We start from the raw sequence: 20352 nt of genomic DNA on the forward strand, positions 1-20352 counted from the left end.
CATCTAAAAGTGCTAAGTCCTAAACAGGACTGGGGGCGGCCTGGCTATTCTCAGAGACACTCTTGAGGCCAAACATGCTTCCCAGGGCGTTAGCCCCCTGCACTCTACTGAGAAGCCTCCTCGCTCCCAGGAGCTCCAGGGCCCTCACAGGGCTTGGGTGGCCTCTCTGGCCACACCACAGCCTTTAGGTCCCCACTCTCAGGGCCAGCTATTTAATCCTGAATACTTTCTAGCTCATCTCCATTGGGCTTGTCCTGGCCATCATTACCCAGCCAGAGACGGACTGCTGTCCTCAGGAGCCCACCCAGATCCAGCTGGCTAGTCCAGAAGGTCCAGGGTCCTGACCCATGGCCATGGACACTATATTGGTCAGGGTTCTCTGGAATGTGTGTGTACATGGGTACAGCAGGGGGCAGAGAGAGAGGGAAGGAAAGGGCTAGGGCAGGGACAGGCGGGCAGGTTTATTCTAGCACAGGCTCAGGAGACCTGCAGCCTGGCAAGTTCACATCGGAACCCCCAAGAAAGCTGCTGGCCAGATCTCTGCCTGGTCCTGCTCAGGGAGGTTGATCTTGGGACTTGGCAACTGCAGGAAGCTCACCCATATTGTGGAGGGCAACTGCTTTCCTCATAGTCTAGTCACATGTTAATCTCATCTAAAAGTACTTCACAAGAATTCTACAAGGATGCCTAGCCGCTTACCCATGTGCTGGGGTCCAGGCAATTTGACCTAACATTCACCAGCACAGACAGGCAGGCAGCAAGGCTGCGGACACAGGACCCTTCCAAGGTGGGAAGCGCCTTGATGAGGCAGGCCTGCTGAGACGCAGCACACTTGTTTCAAGAAATGCCACAACTTAAACCACTGAAAGAGTGAGCTGAGTCTGTTCCTTCACAGGGAGACAAGCGTGCTGTTTGGATTCTTGCTCCCACTGGGCATTCACCCAACAGTTAGCCAACCATCAGGCAGAAAGCCCCGCCCTCCCCCACAAACAAGACCCAGGGTAACTGGCTCCAGGCTCTACTGAAACAGGTTGGTTTTTACTTGTTACTTTTCTCAAGGCCTTACATCAACTAATTGTGATTTAATTACCTTCGCCGAGGAAATGGATCAGAAAATGGAATCAAGAAATACTTATAAAATGGTTACTCCCTACAGAATAGACTAGAGTGCGCCACACATGTAACTTAAGTTGCTAGAAGACAAGACGTGCAACCTACATGAGAGGTTTAGGGTTAGGGGTTAGGGTTAGTGTCTCATGCACTCTAAACGAGAGAGTTTTATCAATGACAGTTTACAGATCTGAGATAACTGTCAAGGAAGGATTTCTGAGAAGACAAAGACAAAAATAGAACCTTGGGAAAAGAATAAAGGTAGATCTTACTGAAGTAGCCCTCTAAAGAGGCTTCTAGGTGGGTCTCTTCATTTTAACTCCAGTCATTCTCCCCTATGGCCTGACTGCCTGGCCCTCACCGGCTCAGCTGTGATGCTGCAGCTGCCCTCTTGCTCTGTGCTGAGTTTCAGAGTTCTTGTAACCTGCCAGTCCTCTCAAGAGAGACTACACAACAAGCCCAAATGCAGCACCCGCTCGGTGTCGAGAGTGGATATACCACCAGCCTCTGGAGAATAGCTAGGAATGCTCCTCGGGAGAGCTGCAGAAATCATACCAGCACCCTCCGTGGAGCTTTATTCTCTCAGGAACAGATTGCAAGGATGCTGGACACAAAACTCCAAAGAACCTCACAGCAAAGAAGGCTAAGACTCTAAGACTGAAGAGGGAATTGGATTTAAAAGCCCACACATTCTGAGCTTAGGAGGCCTGAGTCTACAGGCCGAGGCCTTCTTCAGCTGTCTCCTCTTCTATAACCTCTAGCTAGGCCTCTAATCCCATTCTTGAAATACAGGGAGGGGTAGGAAGGAGCAAGCACAGGGCTGTGGCAGGAGGGGCACACTGCCACTAGGGCACTTTCTACAGCATGGGGTGCCTTGCAGCCTGAAGCCCTCTGGATAGCAAGCATCAGGCGGCAGGGTCCCCATGCACCAGTACCTGACACTTAACAGTGATGCCAGCTGAGATGGATGGGTGGTGGATGGATGGATAGAAGACTGGGTGGATGGGTGGATAAATAAATGGGAGATTGGATTATGGATGGAAGGAAGGAAGGAAAAAAGATAGAACATGGGATGGATAGATGGATGGACAAGTGGTTACGGACGGATGGGTAGATGGACGGAACAACAGATTAAGATAAGGCAGATGGGGCCGGGCACAGTGGCTCACGCCTGTAATCTTAGCACTCTGGGAGGCCGAGGCAGGTGGACTGCCTGAGCTCACAGGTTCAAGACTAGCCTAAGCCAGAGCGAGACTCCATCTCTAAAAAAAATAGCCAGGTGCTGTGGCACGTGCCTGTAGTCCCAACTACTCAGGAGGCTGAGGCAAGAGAATCACTTGAGCCCAAGAGTTTGAAGTTGCTATGAGCTATGACACCAAAGCACTCGACTGAAGACAACAAAGTGGGACTCTGTCTCAAAAAAAAAAAAAGATAAGGCAGATGGGTAAGTGAGGGGGTTGCAGTGGTTATGAACTCATGAGTGCATGAGTGAGGTGACACCAGCACGGACTTAAGAAAATGACCTAATAAAAAGAAATACACACAAAAAACAAACTTTCCAGATTAATATTTAGCCACCTGTTGCTATGCCAATACAAACATCCCACAAGTCCGAATAAGTAACAATGATGACTAATTGTATCTAATTTAATTGCTATTTTTAAAAGTTAAAAATGCTGCTCCATGGGTTATAGCTCTTTAGAAATATTTGCTCCATGCCAGGAAGCAACAGCCCAGTCTTATTCCCCAAAGGAAGCCTGGCCGGCCGTAGCTAGGAAGGAGAAGCTGACCATCAGCCTTGGTTTCCACAGCAAAAACGCACAGATACACACACTTTGCCTGAAAAATAGGGTTCTTTCCTACAATGTTTTTGAGTGAGGAATTCTTCCTGTCTGAGAGTAGTAATAGTCTTATTTTTACCATTGAAAAGAGAAAGTATTAATCTAAGGGTGCCAAGTCAAAATTTTTCCATCTCTACCAATGACAGTCTTATGTTTTATTTAGAGTAAGTCTAAATTTCCATTTCCATGCCCTTACGTCTCAGCTATGACATAATTAATTAACATTAGATCTATGTTGTATGACACTGTAGAAAAGAATTGTTTTTGAAAATGAAGAAGGGATTTTGGGAAGGGAGGGGCCCTCACGATAACAGATCATTTCCTGTTTCCCAGGATCGGAGAAGGTGCTGTCTTCAAGAGGAAAAACCAGATGTTTCTTAAACATCTAGTTTGGTCTGTTAGAGAAAACTGTCAGTCTGAAATGCTCTGAAAACTATGCTTTGTGAAAATTTCCTGTTTGCATCAAAGCATCTGCTTCAATTAAAGTTAGTTTATAAAATATTGTGACAATGAAGCAGGGTCAGCACCCAGGCTGTCCTCCCAGAAGGAAAAACACCTCCCAGCACCACCCACCTCCTATCCCTCTGGGCTGGGCCTCCTGAGCCTTGTGTCAATGGGCTTCTCTTCTCAGATGTGCTCCTTTGTCAGGCCTCACACTTAAATTTATCACATTTAAATTTGCATTGATTCAATGCAATCCTAATTTTGATAGTAAAACAACAGTGTCCACCACACAGGCCCTTGCTACGTCAGGCTGTGTGCTGGGGGCTCACACAGCCCTGCGTCTCCTCACGAGGCCCTGTGAGTAGAGAGGGCAAGCTACGAGAGGTAGGTCCCTTAGGCAAGGACGCACGCCTGGGCAGCACAGAGCAGGGCTGTGGTGGAGGCTGGATGCGCCCTGTGCCTGCAGGCTGCTCCATGTCCTCAGCCCCCAATCAAGCAGACTCGTCCTGGAGGGCAGCTCTCTGGGCATCTAGGCGCCCCATCCTCTCAAGGGAGCTGCTTCCAGTGCAAGGGCTCAAGGCTTCAGTGTGACTTTTGGCCCAGCACAAATAGCTAAAGATGGGACGGTGACCATGTGGGCCACAGGCCACAGGCCACAAAATGGGAACTGTTAGAATCCAGGGCAAATACAGAGCTGCCAAAACCAGTTTAGTAAAAGACACAATCCGTGCGTGGGGTCAGTCCTTGGGGCACACTCACAGTTACTGCATGTGGAGAGAAGGAAAAGTGTAATGATCAAGACCAGCTGCTGAGCAAGGACCCACAGGCACAGGTCTGCCCACAGACCTGCCCACAGGCACCCAGGCCAGGCTCTGCCCATAGTCCTGCCCACAGGCACCCAGGCCAGGCTCTGCCCATAGTCCTGCCCACAGGCACCCAGGCCAGGGTCTGCCCACAGACCTGCCCACAGTCACCCACACCAGGCTCTGCCCACAGACCTGCCCACAGGCACCCAGGCCAGGCTCTGCCCACAGTCCTGGCGCTAACGGCGTCCTCTGCACCTTGCCCCTCCTCTCTGCACTTCATCCCAACCGCCAGAGACTGACCTCAGTCAGATCTGTACTAACATTACACTAGTACTGCAGGAAATATGGACCAATGCTCAGCTACTGGGGAACACCTGTCCTCAGGAAAATAAGGACGGTGTCCAGGAAGGAATCAAAACAGGGAAACACACAACGTGACAGCCAAGGTCTTTGGCACAGATCAAAACCCTGTGGAAGATGGTAAACATGTGCCCTTCAGACTATCCAGACACAGAGTGCTCACCTAGTATTTTGGAAGTACCGTTCACAGCAGCGGGAAAGGAAAAACAAAGAAATGACCCACAGCAAGCATTGGGTTAATGTGGGAATTCCTCACAAATAAATACGGCACGACATTGACAAAGATGAGGTCTCATTACTGAACAGACACAGGCTCACGATATGATAAAACGAAGTACACGACAGAGCAGGACATGTCCCATGGCCTGAGTGTGGAAGTTATCACAGACCGAGGGCTGAGTCCCCAGCAGGCAGCCACATGCAGACGTGCACACAGCTGTCTCCGCGCACCTGAGGGCAATACCAACAACGGCAACGTCTCTCTCTAATGAGAGGAATGTGAGGCATGTGTTTTGTTTATCTGTATTTTCAATTTTTTCTACTATGAACATGTACGACTTGTATAAAAATAGATTTTAAATATATTCTGAAGGAAAAATAAACAGGATGGTGCAATTAGTGGGTGAAAGAGCAGCTTCACAGTCCCTGAGTTCTTGCTCATGGCGAGCAGGCCATGTGGCCCTCGTGTCCCACAGGACTGGCAGCCTGGATGTGTCTGTGCACCCAGCCAGACTCCATACCCACAGAGGGAAACAGTGGGGGAGCAGGAGAGGGGACTAAGGAGGGAAGCAGCAGGCAGATTTCCAAATAATCTCACAAATTCATACACAGCTTTAGTATCACAGTGAGTAAATAGAAAGGGTTGGGAAGCTTCTGGCCAGGGGCTGGGACACAGGCAGGCTCCAGGGCACAGCCAGGGCCCCAGGCACATGGGCAGCAGAAGACACATGGGCGGGCGGCAGAGGACGGATGTTCAGACCGACAGCTGATTTGATTCCTGGCCCCCAGAAGGCAATGATCCAACCTGGGGATGGAGGGTCCCCTCCTGGCTTCTGTCTCCCTGTCACCACTGCATCTGTTACCTTTGTAATTACCCAGGGCAGGCATGTGTCAAACTCAAATCTGTCTCATCCCTTAGAGAAAAGCCTTCAGTTAAGCAACTGGTTTACCAGAGATCTGGCCATGAGCTACAGGTTAGGAGCCCTGGAACTTTTCTCCCCTTACCACAGATAAGCGCATGGGGCAGCCATCACACATGGATAAATCACCTTAAATTCCAAATAATGAACAATAAAATCCCCCTTGTTAGACTCATCTGTGGTAGTATTTGCCACAGCCACTTTTGGAGTTGAGGCCAGAGGCAAGTAAAGTCACCAAAAGCTGCAGAACATAGAATCAAAGTACAGGGAGGTCACAGACACTGGTGGCCTCTCTGAGAAGCAGAAGGACCCAGCTGCTCCTTCCTTGCAAACAGCAGCACCAAGGGAGGAAAAGGTGAGGTGGAGTTTCGGAGGGAGCAGTAACGGTGCACAGTGATGTCCAGGACAGCGCCCGCAGACGCTGAGGACCAGCTCACCGGCCACTCCGCACCGGACACGCAGCTGGACTCCACACCCAGGCCATGCATCTGGGCTGGAGAGGCCGTCAGCACTCACCCACGCAGAGGGGCAGAAACTCCAGGGTCACCCTCTCTTCCTCCTTTCTGTCCCTCCTGAGAGCCAGAACTTCAGCAGGGGCAGAGCCAAAATCTTGAGTCAGAGCACACATGTTCTCAGAGAGCCAGCGTGACTGTGGACGGTTTGGTTTGACACTGCTGAGTGCTGCCTGTATACGGCACGCTCCAGTGGGCCGACTCCACACACAGGCAGCCACCCTTGGCAAGCAGGCCAAGCTTGCCAACGCCCGGCTTAGAGCTGACCTCCAACAAACAGCTGCCCAACAGAGACCAGCTCTGCAGGATTTTGTAAGAGCGAAGGAAGAACTTTTATGCTTTTAATCCAGCGTAAGATTTTGTGGTTATTCATTACAGCATCTGAACATAAATTCCTAAGGAATACAACAGCATTCCAAGGACAAATGGAAAACATCATCTGAGCAGCTTTTTAGTTTTCAATTTTTTTAAAAACTGAACTTGAGCATGTTGAACTTGTTATTATTTTATTCTAATTGTAATTTATTTTTAAACACGCCTTATTGCAGAAGAATTTAAAGATGGTAAAAAACAAAGTGAGTAGGTATATATGGCCCTTCTGAACAAAACGGAGTTAATAGGAGCAAGACTCAGTATCAGTAAACAACCAAAAGACTAACAAAATATCAAAGCAACTGTTTTCAAGATACCATACATCATGCCCGTAATCCTAGCATTCTGGGAGGCTGAGGCAGGTGGATTACTTGAGCTCGGGAGTTTGAGACCAGCCTGAGCAAAAAGCCAGATCCAGTTTCTACTAAAAATAGAAAAACCTGAGGCAAGAGGATCACTTGAGCTCAAGAGTTGGAGGTTGCTGTGAGCTATGATGCCACAGCACTCTATCCAGAGCGACAGCTTGAGACTCTGTCTCAAAAAAAAAAAAACCAAAGCAAAACAAAAAATATATATCATACATCAGCCAAGAAGGGACACAACCCCTGAGAAATGGGAAACAATGAGGTGAGCAGAGCACTGCCCTGGCTCACTGCCTGGGAGAGAAGCTGAGGCTGAGTGAGGGAGCACAGAGGATTCGAGATGCAATCCCTAGATACTCCAGGGTGAGACAGAAAGAAAACCCCAGGGGTAAGTGTGAGTATTCAGCTGAGCACCAGCCAGCATACATGTGCAAGTGAACTCTACAAGGCGGAAGGAGAACCCACCTAGCTGGCTGGAGGCGACACGCACTAGCATGCACTCTGGACCAGGACACAAGTGCACCTGCTCCCACCAGCCGGGCTACAATCTTAAAAAATTCACCCGGCGGGCGGCGCCTGTGGCTCAGTTGGTAAGGCGCCGGCCCCATATGCCGAGGGTGGCGGGTTCAAGCCTGGCCCCGGCCAAACTGCAACCAAAAATAGCCGGGCGTTGTGGCGGGCGCCTGTAGTCCCAGCTGCTCGGGAGGCTGAGGCGGGATAATTGCTTAAGCCCAGGAGTTGGAGGTTGCTGTGAGCTGTGTGAGGCCACGGCACTCTCCGGAGGGCCATAAAGTGAGACTCTGTCTCTACAAAAAAAAAAAAAAAAATTCACCTGGCATTGGGGATAGCATGTGGAAAGGTCTTGCCTCAGTTATAAGAAAAGGTTAGTCTTGGGCGGCTCCTGTGGCTCAGTCGGTGGGGCGCCGGCCCCATATACCAAGGGTGGCGGGTTCAAACCCGGCCCCGGCTGAACTGCAACCAAAAAATAGCCGGGCGTTGTGGCGGGCGCCTGTAGTCCCAGCTGCTCGGGAGGCTGAGGCAAGAGAATCGCTTAAGCCCAGGAGTTGGAGGTTGCTGTGAGCTGTGTGAGGCCACGACACTCTACCGAGAGCCATAAAGTGAGACTCTGTCTCTACAAAAAAAAAAAAAAAAAAGAAAAGGTTAGTCTTAGCCTGAGCACTGCTCTGACCTTACCTAACAAACCTCAAAAGGCAAGACCACATAACTTAACTGCATTCAGGAACAAAGATCAAGGTTAATATAAGAACACATAAAGACCCAGTGTTTATACCCAGCGTGGTGGCTCCTGCCTGTAATCCTAGCACTCTGGGAGGCCAAGGTGGGTGAACTGCTTGAGCTTAGGAGTTTGAGACCAGCCTGAGCAAGAGCAACACCTTGTCTGTACTAAAAATAGAAAAACTGAGGCAAGAGGATGTCTTGAGCCCAGGAGTTTGAGGTTACTGTGAGCTATGATGACACTGCACTGCTCCTCTACCCAGAGCGACAGAATGAGACTCTGTCTCAAAGCAAAAAAAAAAAAAAGAGCCAGCGTTCAACAAGATGAAGTTCACGATGTCCGGAATCTCCTAAAACACTATCAGTGATGACAAGAAGCGGAACAGGGCTGGACACAGGGCTCGTGTCTGTGATCCAAGCACTTTGGGAGGCTGAGGCAGAAGAATCTTCTTGATCCCAGAAGTTTGAGGTTGCTGTCAGCTATGACGATGTCACTGCACTGCGGCCCAGGTGACAGAATGAGTCCCTATCTCGTAAAAACAGACAAACTATAAAAGAAAAGAAAAAGCAAACAAAAGAAACAGCAGGAAAATACAACTCACATTGAGAAGATTAAAGCATTCAATCAAAACCAACCCCAAACTGGCACAGATGATAAAGATAGTGGGTAAGAACACAAAAATGGTGATTAAAATTCTATTTACTCCCCAGATTCAAAATAGTAAAGACAAGAAAGATGTGTTTTAAAGACCTGAATTTTCTGTTTTTCTGGCGAAAACTACAGTATCTCTGTTGAAACTATATGAGGACAGGGGCTGCTTTCTCTTTCGGGGGACGCGGGGAACGGTCCTGCTGGGAGGCACTGAGAGGCAGCGGTCACCAGGATGTGTGGAGGTCCAGCCTGTCTGTGCCCGGACAGGCAGTGTTGTTGGTGAGATGTGGAAGCTGGTGCCTGGAACACATTCCCAGGACAAAGTCTGGAGTCTGCTTTTAAGGATTTTGAGCATAACGTAACTCATTTCTACAAAATGCAGGTGTCATGTGTAGGAAAATATTTAGAAATAAACATAATCTACATCAAGCACACAAAGTGAACTCAGTGTGAGTTTAAAATGGCTTGCTTTTCTTACAGAGGCTTAAGGGACCTGGGGCTTAAGGGACACGAGCAGAGTTAGCTTGCCTAGAGTTAAAATTCCACTAGCCAATTCTCTGAAGTTGTGCACCCTGTTAAGCCTGAGGCCAAAGAGCATGCCACCCTTCCTCAGAGATACGGGCCAGAGGCTTGACATATGTTAAAAACATATTGTCAGAGGTCTATAGGTGCTCTGCCCTGAGGAGAGACACAGTCGTTACTTCATGCTGAGTAAACTGAGTGAACGCTTGAAGGTACTCTTCCATTAACTCTGTTCCCCTGTGGCTGCTTTCTTCTTTGTGATCTTTATTTAGATACCTGCCCAAGAGATTAGTCAGTGTCTGGAAGAGGATGTTTGCTGCAGAAGTGATTGTGTTGATGTGGTAACAGGATATTTCCTTATAAGTTAATTTCAGATAGGTAAAATGAGGTAATGGTGAAACTAACAGATGATAGATTAAGTGTGTACGTGACTAGAAGTGAATAAAATCAGATCCCTGAAATAAAGAACTTTGCTACACGCCATTCCATACTATGTAGTCTGTTTCTTGTTTACCCTTAATAATTGCAGGAGCGAGCTTATACCCACGGCAAAGCTGCTGTTCTTTCGCGTCTCCGGTCACGCAACACCATGTGGGCACCTAGGCACACAGCTCTGGGATTCTGTGGGGTCTGAGATGGGAACGTCCAAAGTGGCCGGTGGCATTCAAGGACGTGGACACGGACTCCTGAGAGCAGTGGGGCTCCTTGATGCAGCCCAGGGCCTCTCCACCACACTGTGAAGCAGAGAGCACTGTGTTCATGGCCTCCCTGCAACCCACACCTTCGAGATCCCCTGAGTTTACCCACTGGAAAATGAAGAAGAGTCCTGGGTACCCAGCCAGGGGGGCCCAACTCTGGTCAGGCCCTGGCCTTGGGGTCTGTGTGGAGCAAAGAATGAGGAAGCCCCTCCTGAGCACGTGAGGAGCAGCCGGGCCCACTTGCCATGTGAGGTGTGCACTTGCGGGGCATATGGCAAAGACATCCCAGCCAGACTGGGCCCCTCTGGCACCAGCTTACTCCCAGTACAGACCTCATCAGAGCAGGTGGGAGGGAGGGCTTCCCACGCACCACAGTCTCAGCAGCTCTGTGAGTGCCTGCTGCATGGAAGCCCTTTCAGCACAGACTCTGTGAGACAGATGACAGCAGAGCCCACGCTGAAGAGAGACCACATAGATGCGCAACAGGCAGAGGCGGCTTAGCAAAGAAGTGAACTCGTTACTCAAGGAAGAGTCACAGGGCAGGACTTCACAGGTGGGAATGTGGAACGGACTGCAGCCAGCCACCTGCCCAGACTGAGGAAGCACTCGGAGCCCCACACTGGGGAGGGCACTGCCTGTGTCCACGCTCCTCACCAGGTAGCACATGGGACAAAGGCCCAGGAGCAGGTGAATGTGGGAACCTGCAGGGAAGGCCGCAACCCCTTTCAGCACCACCAGAGCCCCCACCAGAGCACTGTCTCCTGAGTGTGTCCACTGTGGGGAAACTTGCAGCAGGATCTGCCTCACAGGAGCCAGAGGCTTCACACCACTGAAGAAGAGCCACACGGGTGCTGCCAGCCTGGGGAAGCCTGCACCGGACAACCCCCCTGAGGGTGAGCCTCCCCTGTGCTGCCAGGTGGGGAAGCCTGCACCCCTGCACCAGGATAGCCCCCCTGTGGGAAAGTCTTCCCTGTGAGAAACCTTCGCTGGTGTTCCTCATTAAGCTTTGTCACTTCTAGGTTTTAATTTAAAGTAAGAGACTGTTCCTTTCATGTAAACACTTAAAAGTCACTGTAGAATTATCAATTGGCCTAACTTCAGTATTGCTGTGTCTCAGGGAACAGGAAGTTGGAGGAGAAGGAGAGAGGTGGGGGATGAGTCAGTGGAGAGTCAGAACACACACATTTATCAATTAAGTTGCCATTTTATATGGGGGGGGTTGTGGCACCCCAAAACAATCACAATGGTAACATCAAAGATTGCTATTCACAGGTCACCTTAACAGACATAATAATAATGAAAATGTTTTAAATATTTCAAGAATTACCAAAACATGACGCACAGACACAAAGTAAGGACCTGCTGTTAGGAAAGTGATGCCAGTAGACTTGCTTGACACAAGGTTGTCATGAATCTTCAATTCGTTAAAAAAAAAAAAATGCAATTTCTGCAAAGAGCAATAAAGTGAAACAAATAACATGAGGTGTGCATGTATACTTCTGTGAGGTCCTTATGCTGTATTTATAGTATTTATAGTATAATTTGAATATAAGTCGTAATAAAATCTAGATGTATAGTATAAATCCTAAACAAAGTACTGAACTAAAAACAAACGCCCCCCAAAAAAAGAAGAAAAGAAAAAAACAAAAAAAAAACAGGTTTATAGCTAATAGCCAAAAAAAAAAAAAATAAAATAAAATGTTTTTTTAGGGCAGCACCTGTGGCTCAAAGGAGTAGGGCACCAGCCCCATATACCAGAGGTGGCAGGTTCAAACCTGGCCCCAGGCAAAAACTGCAAATAAATAAATAAATAGAAAACATCAGCTATTAAAAAAAAACTAAAAAATATTTTAAAAAATGTTTTTTTAATACATTTAATTCAAAAGAACACAAAAACATAAGAAAAAAACAAATAATGAATGGGACATATAGCAAAATGCAAGATTTACCCCAAGCACACAAATTATCACACTAAATGTGAATAGTCTAAATATCTCAATTAAAAGGCAAAGGTTGGCAAAGTGGATAAAATGCAAAACCCACCTACAAGCTGCCTACAAGAAATGTACTTTGAATAGAAAGACAAAAATAAGTAAAAATAAGAATGGACTGAGTCTTGTTGGGGTTCTGAAATTAATTGTGGTCTACGTATACCATGGACCATATGTACACCATAAAATGAGAAAGACCTTACAAGCTGGAACATATTCTTCTTAGTAAAGTATCTCAAAAATGAAAAAGAAGTATCCAATGTACCCAATACTATGATGAAACCAATATATAAATACTTACACATTCATACAAATGATAAAATACAAAGATAGTCCAGAAAGACAGAGGGGAGAGGAGGGAGAGGGAGGGAATGGGGCAGGACGAGTGGAGAGAGGGTATCTGACGGGATCTCACTTAATGTTCACAATGCAAGGGTACACTTAAAAACAACTAACGGTATATTATAAATGCCGTACCACAAAAAGAAGTGAGGTGATGTTAATTACTTTGCTTTAAGCATTTCACATTGTATATCAAATCATCACATTGTACCCCATAAATGTAGACAGTTACGATTTAATAAAAATTAGGTAAAAAATAAGGATGGAAAATGTATAGTGTTAACACTCACCAAAGAAAGATAAAACAGCAATATCAATATGAGAAAAAGTAGATTTCAGAGAAAAGACTATTATCAAAAGTGGAGAAAATCATTATTGTTTAAAGAGTCAATTCAACAGGATAAAAGAATCCTAAACATTTAAGCACCTGATAACACATCTTCAAAATACATAAGGCAAATGTCAAGAAGAAAAAGGCAAATTCAGTTATAATCAAAGATTTCAATACTTTTCTGTCAATAATTAGTAGAACAAGCAGACAAAAAATTAATTGAGACACAGAAAATGTTAACGGTATCCATCAATATGATCTAATTGACACCACAGAATACCCCCCACACATGTTTTTCTGGGGCACAAGGAATATTTCCCTATTAAGACATATTCTATGCCATTAAACAAGTCTCAATAAATTTAAGAGGATCCAAGTCACACAGAGTGTACTCCTTGATTATAAAGGAATTAAATGAGAAAGAAATGGAAGAAAGATGTTTGGAAAAATTCCCAAATATCAGAAACTATGTAACACAAAACTAAATAATCCCCGGATCGACAAAGAAAGTAAGAGGGAAATAATTATAAAAAGTATTTAAAGCAGAATGAAAATAAAAACAGGGTTTATAACACTAAATATCTACCTTAGAAAAGAAGAAATGCCTCAAATCAATGGCCTCAACTTCCATACTAATAAACTAAAAGAGCAAATTCAATCCAAAGTAGAAGAAAGGCAATTAACATAGATCAGAGCAGAAAAACAATGGGAAAAATAATGAATCTAAAAGCTGGGTTTTTGAAAAAGATCAATAAAATTGACAGACCTCTAGCCAGACTACCTGGGAACAAAAAAAAGAAGACACACCTTTCTAATATCAGCAATAAGAGCAGCGAGGTCCCTACAGATTCTTCAGATGAAAAGAAACGTAATGATGACAAATTTAACAGCATCAGTAAAATGGATAAGTTCCTTTGATGATGGTTTGCCAAAGCTCACAGAAGAAGAAATAGCTACCCTTATAGCCTTTTATTTATGGAAGAAATTGAAATTGTAGTTTAAAACCTTCCCACAATGAGAACTTTAAGACCAGGTGGCCTCACTGGGAAATTCCACCAAACATTTACAGAAGAAATAAAAGTAATTCTACCCATACTCTTCCGAAAATATTAAAGAGGAGGAATTGCCTCTCAACTAATCTATTTAGTAATGTTTACTAAGATACACCAAAATCAGACAAAGATAATTGGAAAACCAAAGACCAATATCCTTCAGGAACCCAGAGGCAAAATTTGCAAATGAGGGAAGAAAGGGGTGGGACAGAGGGAAGAATTACCCGGGTAACAAGGAGGTGAAAGCGTCTGTTCAAGACCTCGATTATGGGAACGGTTTCACAGGAACAGCTGTGTTACAACTTACCAAGAGCTCTTAAAATATGTGCATCTTTTCAAATGGCAATTCTATCTGATAAAGCTGGGGTTTTTTCTTAAGTGAAAATTCATCTGGACAAAGGTCAAATAAGGAAACAGTCACTGGTTAAGCTTCTGCTTCTGGCCTAACTCTAAAACAAGGGAGGGGAGGATCCTTCAGCTCCTCCTAAGCCTTCGGAGCTCTGCGGAGCTCAGTGCATCACAGCCTGTGACCACAGAGCTTGGCTGAGCCAGGGGGCTTGTCTTCCTGGAATCCCCTGCCCAGCCCTGAGCTCCTCAGAGGGGCAGCTCATCTAGACAGGAATAGGACAGGAACCCTGTCTTGACAGAGCTGGGGATCCAGGGTGCAACCAGACCAGGAACAGGCCTCCCTCCCAGAAGAGGTCTGAAGTAAACACTGCCAGAGTGAACAAATGCCCCAGGGAGACATATTGGGCCTGCAGTCTTCACTCAGGACTCTGGGTTGGGTTCCTCCCGACAGCCCTCCGGACAGCGTTTCCTAATCTCTGCCCCCAGGAGGGCTGATAAATCAAGAGATAGAAAACAAAGCCTCAATGTTTCCTAATCTCTGCCCTTCAGGAGGGCTGATAAATCAAGGGATAGACAACAAAGTCTCTAGAATAGTGGTTCTCAATCCATGGGTCCTGACCCACAGGAACTGTATGAAAGGGCCACTCACGGCATTAGGAAGGTTGAGAACCACTGCTCTAGAATAAAGAAACTAATTAACAAAAAAACAGCAATAAGGAATCTAAGCTAGGAAGAGAGGAATGCCAGATTTAACCCATGAAACAACAATGTGTTAGTTGATTTTTTTGCCTGTTTCAACTTCAGTCACGCGAATAATCATTCTGTTGAGAAATCTCTTAGGCTTTACCTATTTTATCTGTGGACTTGTAGATCTTAAGAGAATCAAGTGACTAGGTGGAAAAAACAACTATTTTTTAAAATAAACTTCATGACAAAGAAGATTTAAATCACTGGAATTATCAAGTTTAAAAGATGCTAAACCATTGATGATATTATTTCAAGCACCATGAAAAGCTCCATCTCACATATCTGCACTAAGCTGTCTGCAGGCCGCGACAGCACAGTGTGACAACTCAACAATCCAGTCTTCACCCTGGGGAGCCACTAGTCCACACAGGTCACCCCACAGAGGAGACCTGGCATCCCTGTTGATGTCCCTAGGGGTCAGGGGAGCAGGGAAAGGGCTGCAGAGCAGAGCCCTGGCCAGGCCCCGGCAGACAGGACTGGTCCCAGGCAGGACCATGCGGAAGGAAGAGCTTGCCTTGCTGAAAAGTAGACAGATTTCACAGGGAAGTCAATAAGAAAATTAAAGCTAGCACTGGGGAACCTCCAAGGAGGATGGATGACAGACCTGGAGGGAGCCATGATTTTGGGGACAAGGTCCCCATGGGACAAGGGAGTCAGTTCAAGGGCCCAAAGACTCACTTCTCCATCTCTAGGTCATGATTGCCAGAGGGGCCTGTGGAGGCCACAGGTAGGTGGACTCATGATGTGGCAACCTATGTGACATAAGCTGGAAGCTGGGAGTCCACTCTCCAAGGGAGCAGTGTCGAGGGTGCTCCTGGCCCCTCCGTCCCCTGCAGCCCTGTGTGCACTTGGACGGTCACCCCTCCAGCTTTTTTTAAATGGGTAGTCCAGAAGAAGGCATGGGCCCAAACACCCAATAGGTGATAAGAAAACAGGTGAATGTGGGAACAGGTGTCTGGCAGACAGACTGTGTGGTGGGAGCAGGCCCAGCCACCTGCTTGGAGCCTCCTTTTCTCTGCAAAGCCGGTCCCTGAGGTCCACACCTCCCTGACGTCAGACCCCTCTGGGCCAGGGCCTCGGTCACACTGACTGCACTGTGGGCCAGCATGTGGCCAGAGAGCTGCCTGGACTGTGTGGCCAACGCTGCATGACCTCAGCAGTGGGGGGCTACAGAGAAAGCGGGGGGGAGGGGGGCTGTGGACAGCAGCAGTCCCACACACTGGCCAGTATCCCAGCACTGCTGACAGAACAGCAGCGATGTGACCTTCCCAAGAAGTCCAGGGCTGAGAGGACAGAAGGAAGCACCTTATGGCTGATACTAGCTTTTAATGTCCTGTGACAAATTCCCACTGCAGTGTGGATGCAGTGTAATACCGTATTCAAAAGTGAAGCATTTCTACAAAACCTTACGAGCTGAACTGAGCCACAGCCGCTGGCTGTGTCCTGCAGGCACTCTGACCTGGATGCCACTGGGCCTCTATGCTACTGGCTAGCTCGCCAGGATCAATCTAAACCTGAGTCACAAGGTGCACTCAGCCCATTATTTTCTAAGGCCCTAAACAATGAATCCAAGTACCCAACAGCAGGCCAGTTAAACACATCTCTGAGGCATTGGGGCAGGATGTGTTCAAGTGACTTGGATTTAATTTTCTCTGTGGGGACACAGGCTCGAAGGCACAGGGATGGAATAATGGTCAGACGGCTGGATGAACTTTGGGGCCAGGTTCTTTATTCTCCTATCTTTTCTACCACATAATAACTAAAAATATAAAATAATAGCATATACATGGGGGCAGAAACCTGGGAGAAGTCTGAAAGTGAACACTGAGCATTTCTGCATGTGTGGAGTTATCAAGCAACTCCCCAGTGGGGCCCTCAGAGACACCCCAACATGAAGCCCCCACAGGACCAGCCTGCCTTCTTTCCTCTACTCCCAGGTGCACCCCACAGCAACTGTCTCTTCTTTTTCCCCTAAACTTGCAGCCCTGGGGGAGGAGTGACTTGCTAAATGTCACCCAGCTGGACCAACTCTGGGTACCAGCTCTACCCACGTGCACGGGGCCTACAATCCCAGCAGCAGAGAGCCCGCCTCTCCCTAAGGCAGAGATCCAGGCCAGCATGCTCCTGCAGGTGCTGACCCTGGTGGCCCTGTCCACTCAGCCATGCTGACCAATTCGGTCAGGTTTCTGGGGAGCTCTACTCATGCACAGCAACTTCCATTCTACAATGTTCCTTTCAGAAAGCCGTTAGCATTTGAGGAAAAGCACAATACAAGTGTGAGACTTTGGCCAGATTTAAATAAAGCCTTCAGCGTCCAACTTTCGCCACTGACTCACTGAAAAATTAAAGTATCCCCTCCAGGGAAAATTCCCCTGCCCCATTTTCAAAGTCCATGTCTTTGGGTGAGATGTTGGCTGACCAGGCACGCGCCCTGGAAGCTGGGCCTTCGCGCTCTCTCTATCCCAGCACCTCCAAGGGCTGCAAAACCCCTTCCCCGCAACCTGCAGGAAGAGCTTGCAGGCATGGTGACTGCTGGGAGCGGTGGTCTGTCAGAGCAGTGGGCTTCATAGTAAAGCCGCGCCCTCCTGCTTCCTGGGTAGTTCACTCAGGTTTTTACAACTTTTGCAGACTCTATTGTGGTGCCAAAAAATCCGCCGCTCAGCTAGGAAAAGTGCAAACTATTTTTGGCCTGCTGGCAGTGCAGCTGCAGGATGGTGAAGTGTAATCGGCGCCCGAACCGCCTTACAGATTCTGAAAAGTCCTGATTGGGTCCACCTCAGAACACACCGAGGCCTGCAGCGCGCACGGCGGCATTTCGGTCCAGTGGAGCCCGAGGCGCGACCGGACGGAGATTCCTTCTTTGCAGAAAGTGGCGCGAGAGGCCCGTGGAGTGCGAGGTACAAAGGAGCAGCTTGAAGGCGAAGTCTTGGGGAAGTTCAGCACATCCGCTAAGGCGGCAGCCCGAGTTAGAAACGAAGCAAAAGCAGCGCCTGGGGCAGAAGTCGGCTCCGTCTAGAGCCGGGAGGCTCCAGGACTCCGCGCCCTTCCTGGTTACCCGGACCTGGCTCGCTCCGCGCGCTGGGAAAGCCCCGGGGAACCCCGTCCCCCCCCACCAGGGATCGCGGGCTCCCGGCCCCCGGGGCGGATGCAGGGCCCCTGGGCGTGGAGCTCGGTGGCGGCGGAGAACCCAGGATCCCCGAGGGAGGAGTCCCCAGCGCAGGGAGCACCGCACTCCAGGGAAAGGAGATCGTGCGCGGGGCGGGGAGGCCGCGAGGAGGAGGAGGAAGGGGAGGGAGGAGGAGCGGGCCAGGCGGACCGATCGGGACTGGGAGCGGGCCCGGGGCGGGGACGCCGTCCTGGGGGAGGCAGAGGGCACCGGGCACCAAGCAGCGAGGGAGAGGCGCGGAGGCTGGAAGGGGGACCCGAGGGGAACGGGCCGAGTAGGGTGAGCAGCGAAAGACAAATGGGGTTTTCCCTGTCGGCTCCCAACAACTTCCCAGTCTGCGGGGGATTCCGAGTTCCGAACAAAGGCGGCTCCCGAGGCCGCGCGCTCAGGTCCGCCCCTCGGCGTCCGGACCAGGGCGGACAAAGGCCCAGTGGGCCCCGCGCCCGACCCCCGGTACCCCGATCGCCCCACGCTTACGTAGCCGAAATCCCTCCTGAGCCTCGGCCCCCAAATCCCCTACACCCTGCGAGCCCCGTAGACCCCGGACCCCACTGCGCCCCGCTCCGCCCGCACTCACAGGATGGACGTCTGCGGCGCCACGGCGGGCACAGTCTCCAGCAGCAGATGCATGCAGCGCACCGTGGTGCGGAAGCAGAGGCAGCGGCTGGGACAGCCGGCCCCCGGCTTCTGGGCCACCACTGCCAGGGCTCCCCAGCAGCAGCAGAGCGCGAGCGCCAACAGGCAGGGGCGCGCGGGGCCCGCGGGGCGTGCAGCCATGGCCGACGGCGCGGACGGACGCTCGGACGAACCGCGAAGGGCCCGGCGCGACCACTGCCGGCTCCGGACTGCGCCTGCCTGGCCGCGGCCCACGTCCCAGCTGTGCGCAGGGGGCGGGGGGCGCCAGCTGTGCACATGCGCGCGGCTCCTCCCTTCCCCCCTCTTGAGTCCCCGAGGGCGGGGCGGGGCAAGGACCCAGGGCCTGGGCGTCCCGCTGCGCCCCCCTTATTTTTTCCACCCCCTCCAGCGTGACCCACAGGCAAGTGCGGGGAGGGCACGGCTGCAGGCCAGGTCCCATGGCGGGCTGCCCCAGGGGCGAAAGAGGGCTGTGACCCGGGTTTGAGTCCCCATAAAGCTTTAGTGACCTGGCGGGGAGGGTAAGTTTAGTGACTCCACCTCTCCTGCCTGTGGTTTCTACGTGTGACTGGGGGTGGGGGTGGAGGGAGGGGGGCGTCCTTGGCTTGTCGTTTTATGACACTTGCGGAGTGGTACCGTGGTCGGGCATGCGTCCAAGCGCGCTCTCGTTTCTGCTGTCTTTCCCTTCCTCTCGCTAGACCTGCTCGGTGTAAAATCCTCTAACTTTTAAAACAGCCCCTCCTCCCCACGGAGGGACCTGAGACGGGACCCCAGGCGCCCCGGGGCTCTGGGCCTGTGAGCCCCCTGCTCCCTAGCACGATTTGCTTCAGGGGGGCTGGACAAAGCCCATCAGTGCCCTTCCTGACGTGGCCGAGAAGGGAGCGCAGACCCACTAGTGGGTGTGCATGGAGACAGCATACATCCTCTCCACTAATTATCACAGGGATCCGTTTTTCTCCATTTTATAGCTAAGTAAACTGATTTGTCCAAAGTGACAGGGTTACTAAGTGTCTCTTTCAGAAAGCAGAGCCCAGGCCTGGTCTTGGTCTGCCGTGATGGGCACACGGCAGACCATGTTTCCGCTGTTTCCATCTGGTGCTCTGACCTGGGGTGTGTCTGGAGGCACCTGGAAGGGGACTGCCAGGGACAAGTTTACACACGCTTTTTATCTTGCAGTTTTGGAAGGTTCAACATCTGGGACCAGCCTTGCAAAGTTGGGTCCCACTTAGATTCTCAGGACATGGCAGGGGTGTTTCTGGCTGAGCCAGCATCAGCCAAGTACTGAACTCTCCCGGCTGCTGGCAGAAGGTCTCTGGCCGTGCAGGTCTCTCTGTGATCTACACACAGTACATGGCCCCAGACTCCCAGAGCAAGTATTCCGAGGAAGAGAAAGAAAATGACCTAGGTCAGGTGGGCCACAAATTGTCACCTGTGCAGGCTGCTATCCACAGACTCAAGTGAGTCCAGACTGTACTCTAGGAAAGGGAGTCACCTGAAGGGTGCATGACAGAAGACAGAACCTTTGGGGACCCCCTCAGAGGCTGCCCACCACAGGAGACCTTGCTGGGTTTGATGGCAAAGTCTCTATAGGACCATGGGTATGTATAAGAACACGTCCCTGGGCGGCGCCTGTGGCTCAGTGAGTAGGGCGCCGGCCCCATATACCGAGGGTGGCGGGTTCAAACCCA

The 20352-nt window shown here is 49.7% G+C and overlaps 1 protein-coding gene across 4 annotated transcripts in view; it reads right to left on the bottom strand.

Moving 5' to 3' along the window:
* Positions 1-18952, bottom strand: part of PXDN (peroxidasin) — a 98150-nt gene extending 79198 nt beyond the window's left edge. The window contains exon 1 of one of the 4 annotated variants that reach the window (XM_053588128.1): positions 18609-18952. In XM_053588128.1, the coding sequence (XP_053444103.1) occupies positions 18609-18808 (200 nt within the window). In that variant the 5' untranslated portion in view covers positions 18809-18952. Of the gene's footprint in view, positions 1-4154; positions 4230-6216; positions 6273-18608 lie in introns of those variants that run through there. The other 3 variants (XM_053588126.1, XM_053588130.1, XM_053588129.1) reach the window with 3 other exon arrangements.
* Positions 18953-20352: the final 1400 nt, after the last annotated feature.

This window comes from Nycticebus coucang, chromosome 4 (genome assembly GCF_027406575.1).
Source record: "Nycticebus coucang isolate mNycCou1 chromosome 4, mNycCou1.pri, whole genome shotgun sequence".
NCBI lineage: Eukaryota > Metazoa > Chordata > Mammalia > Primates > Lorisidae > Nycticebus > Nycticebus coucang.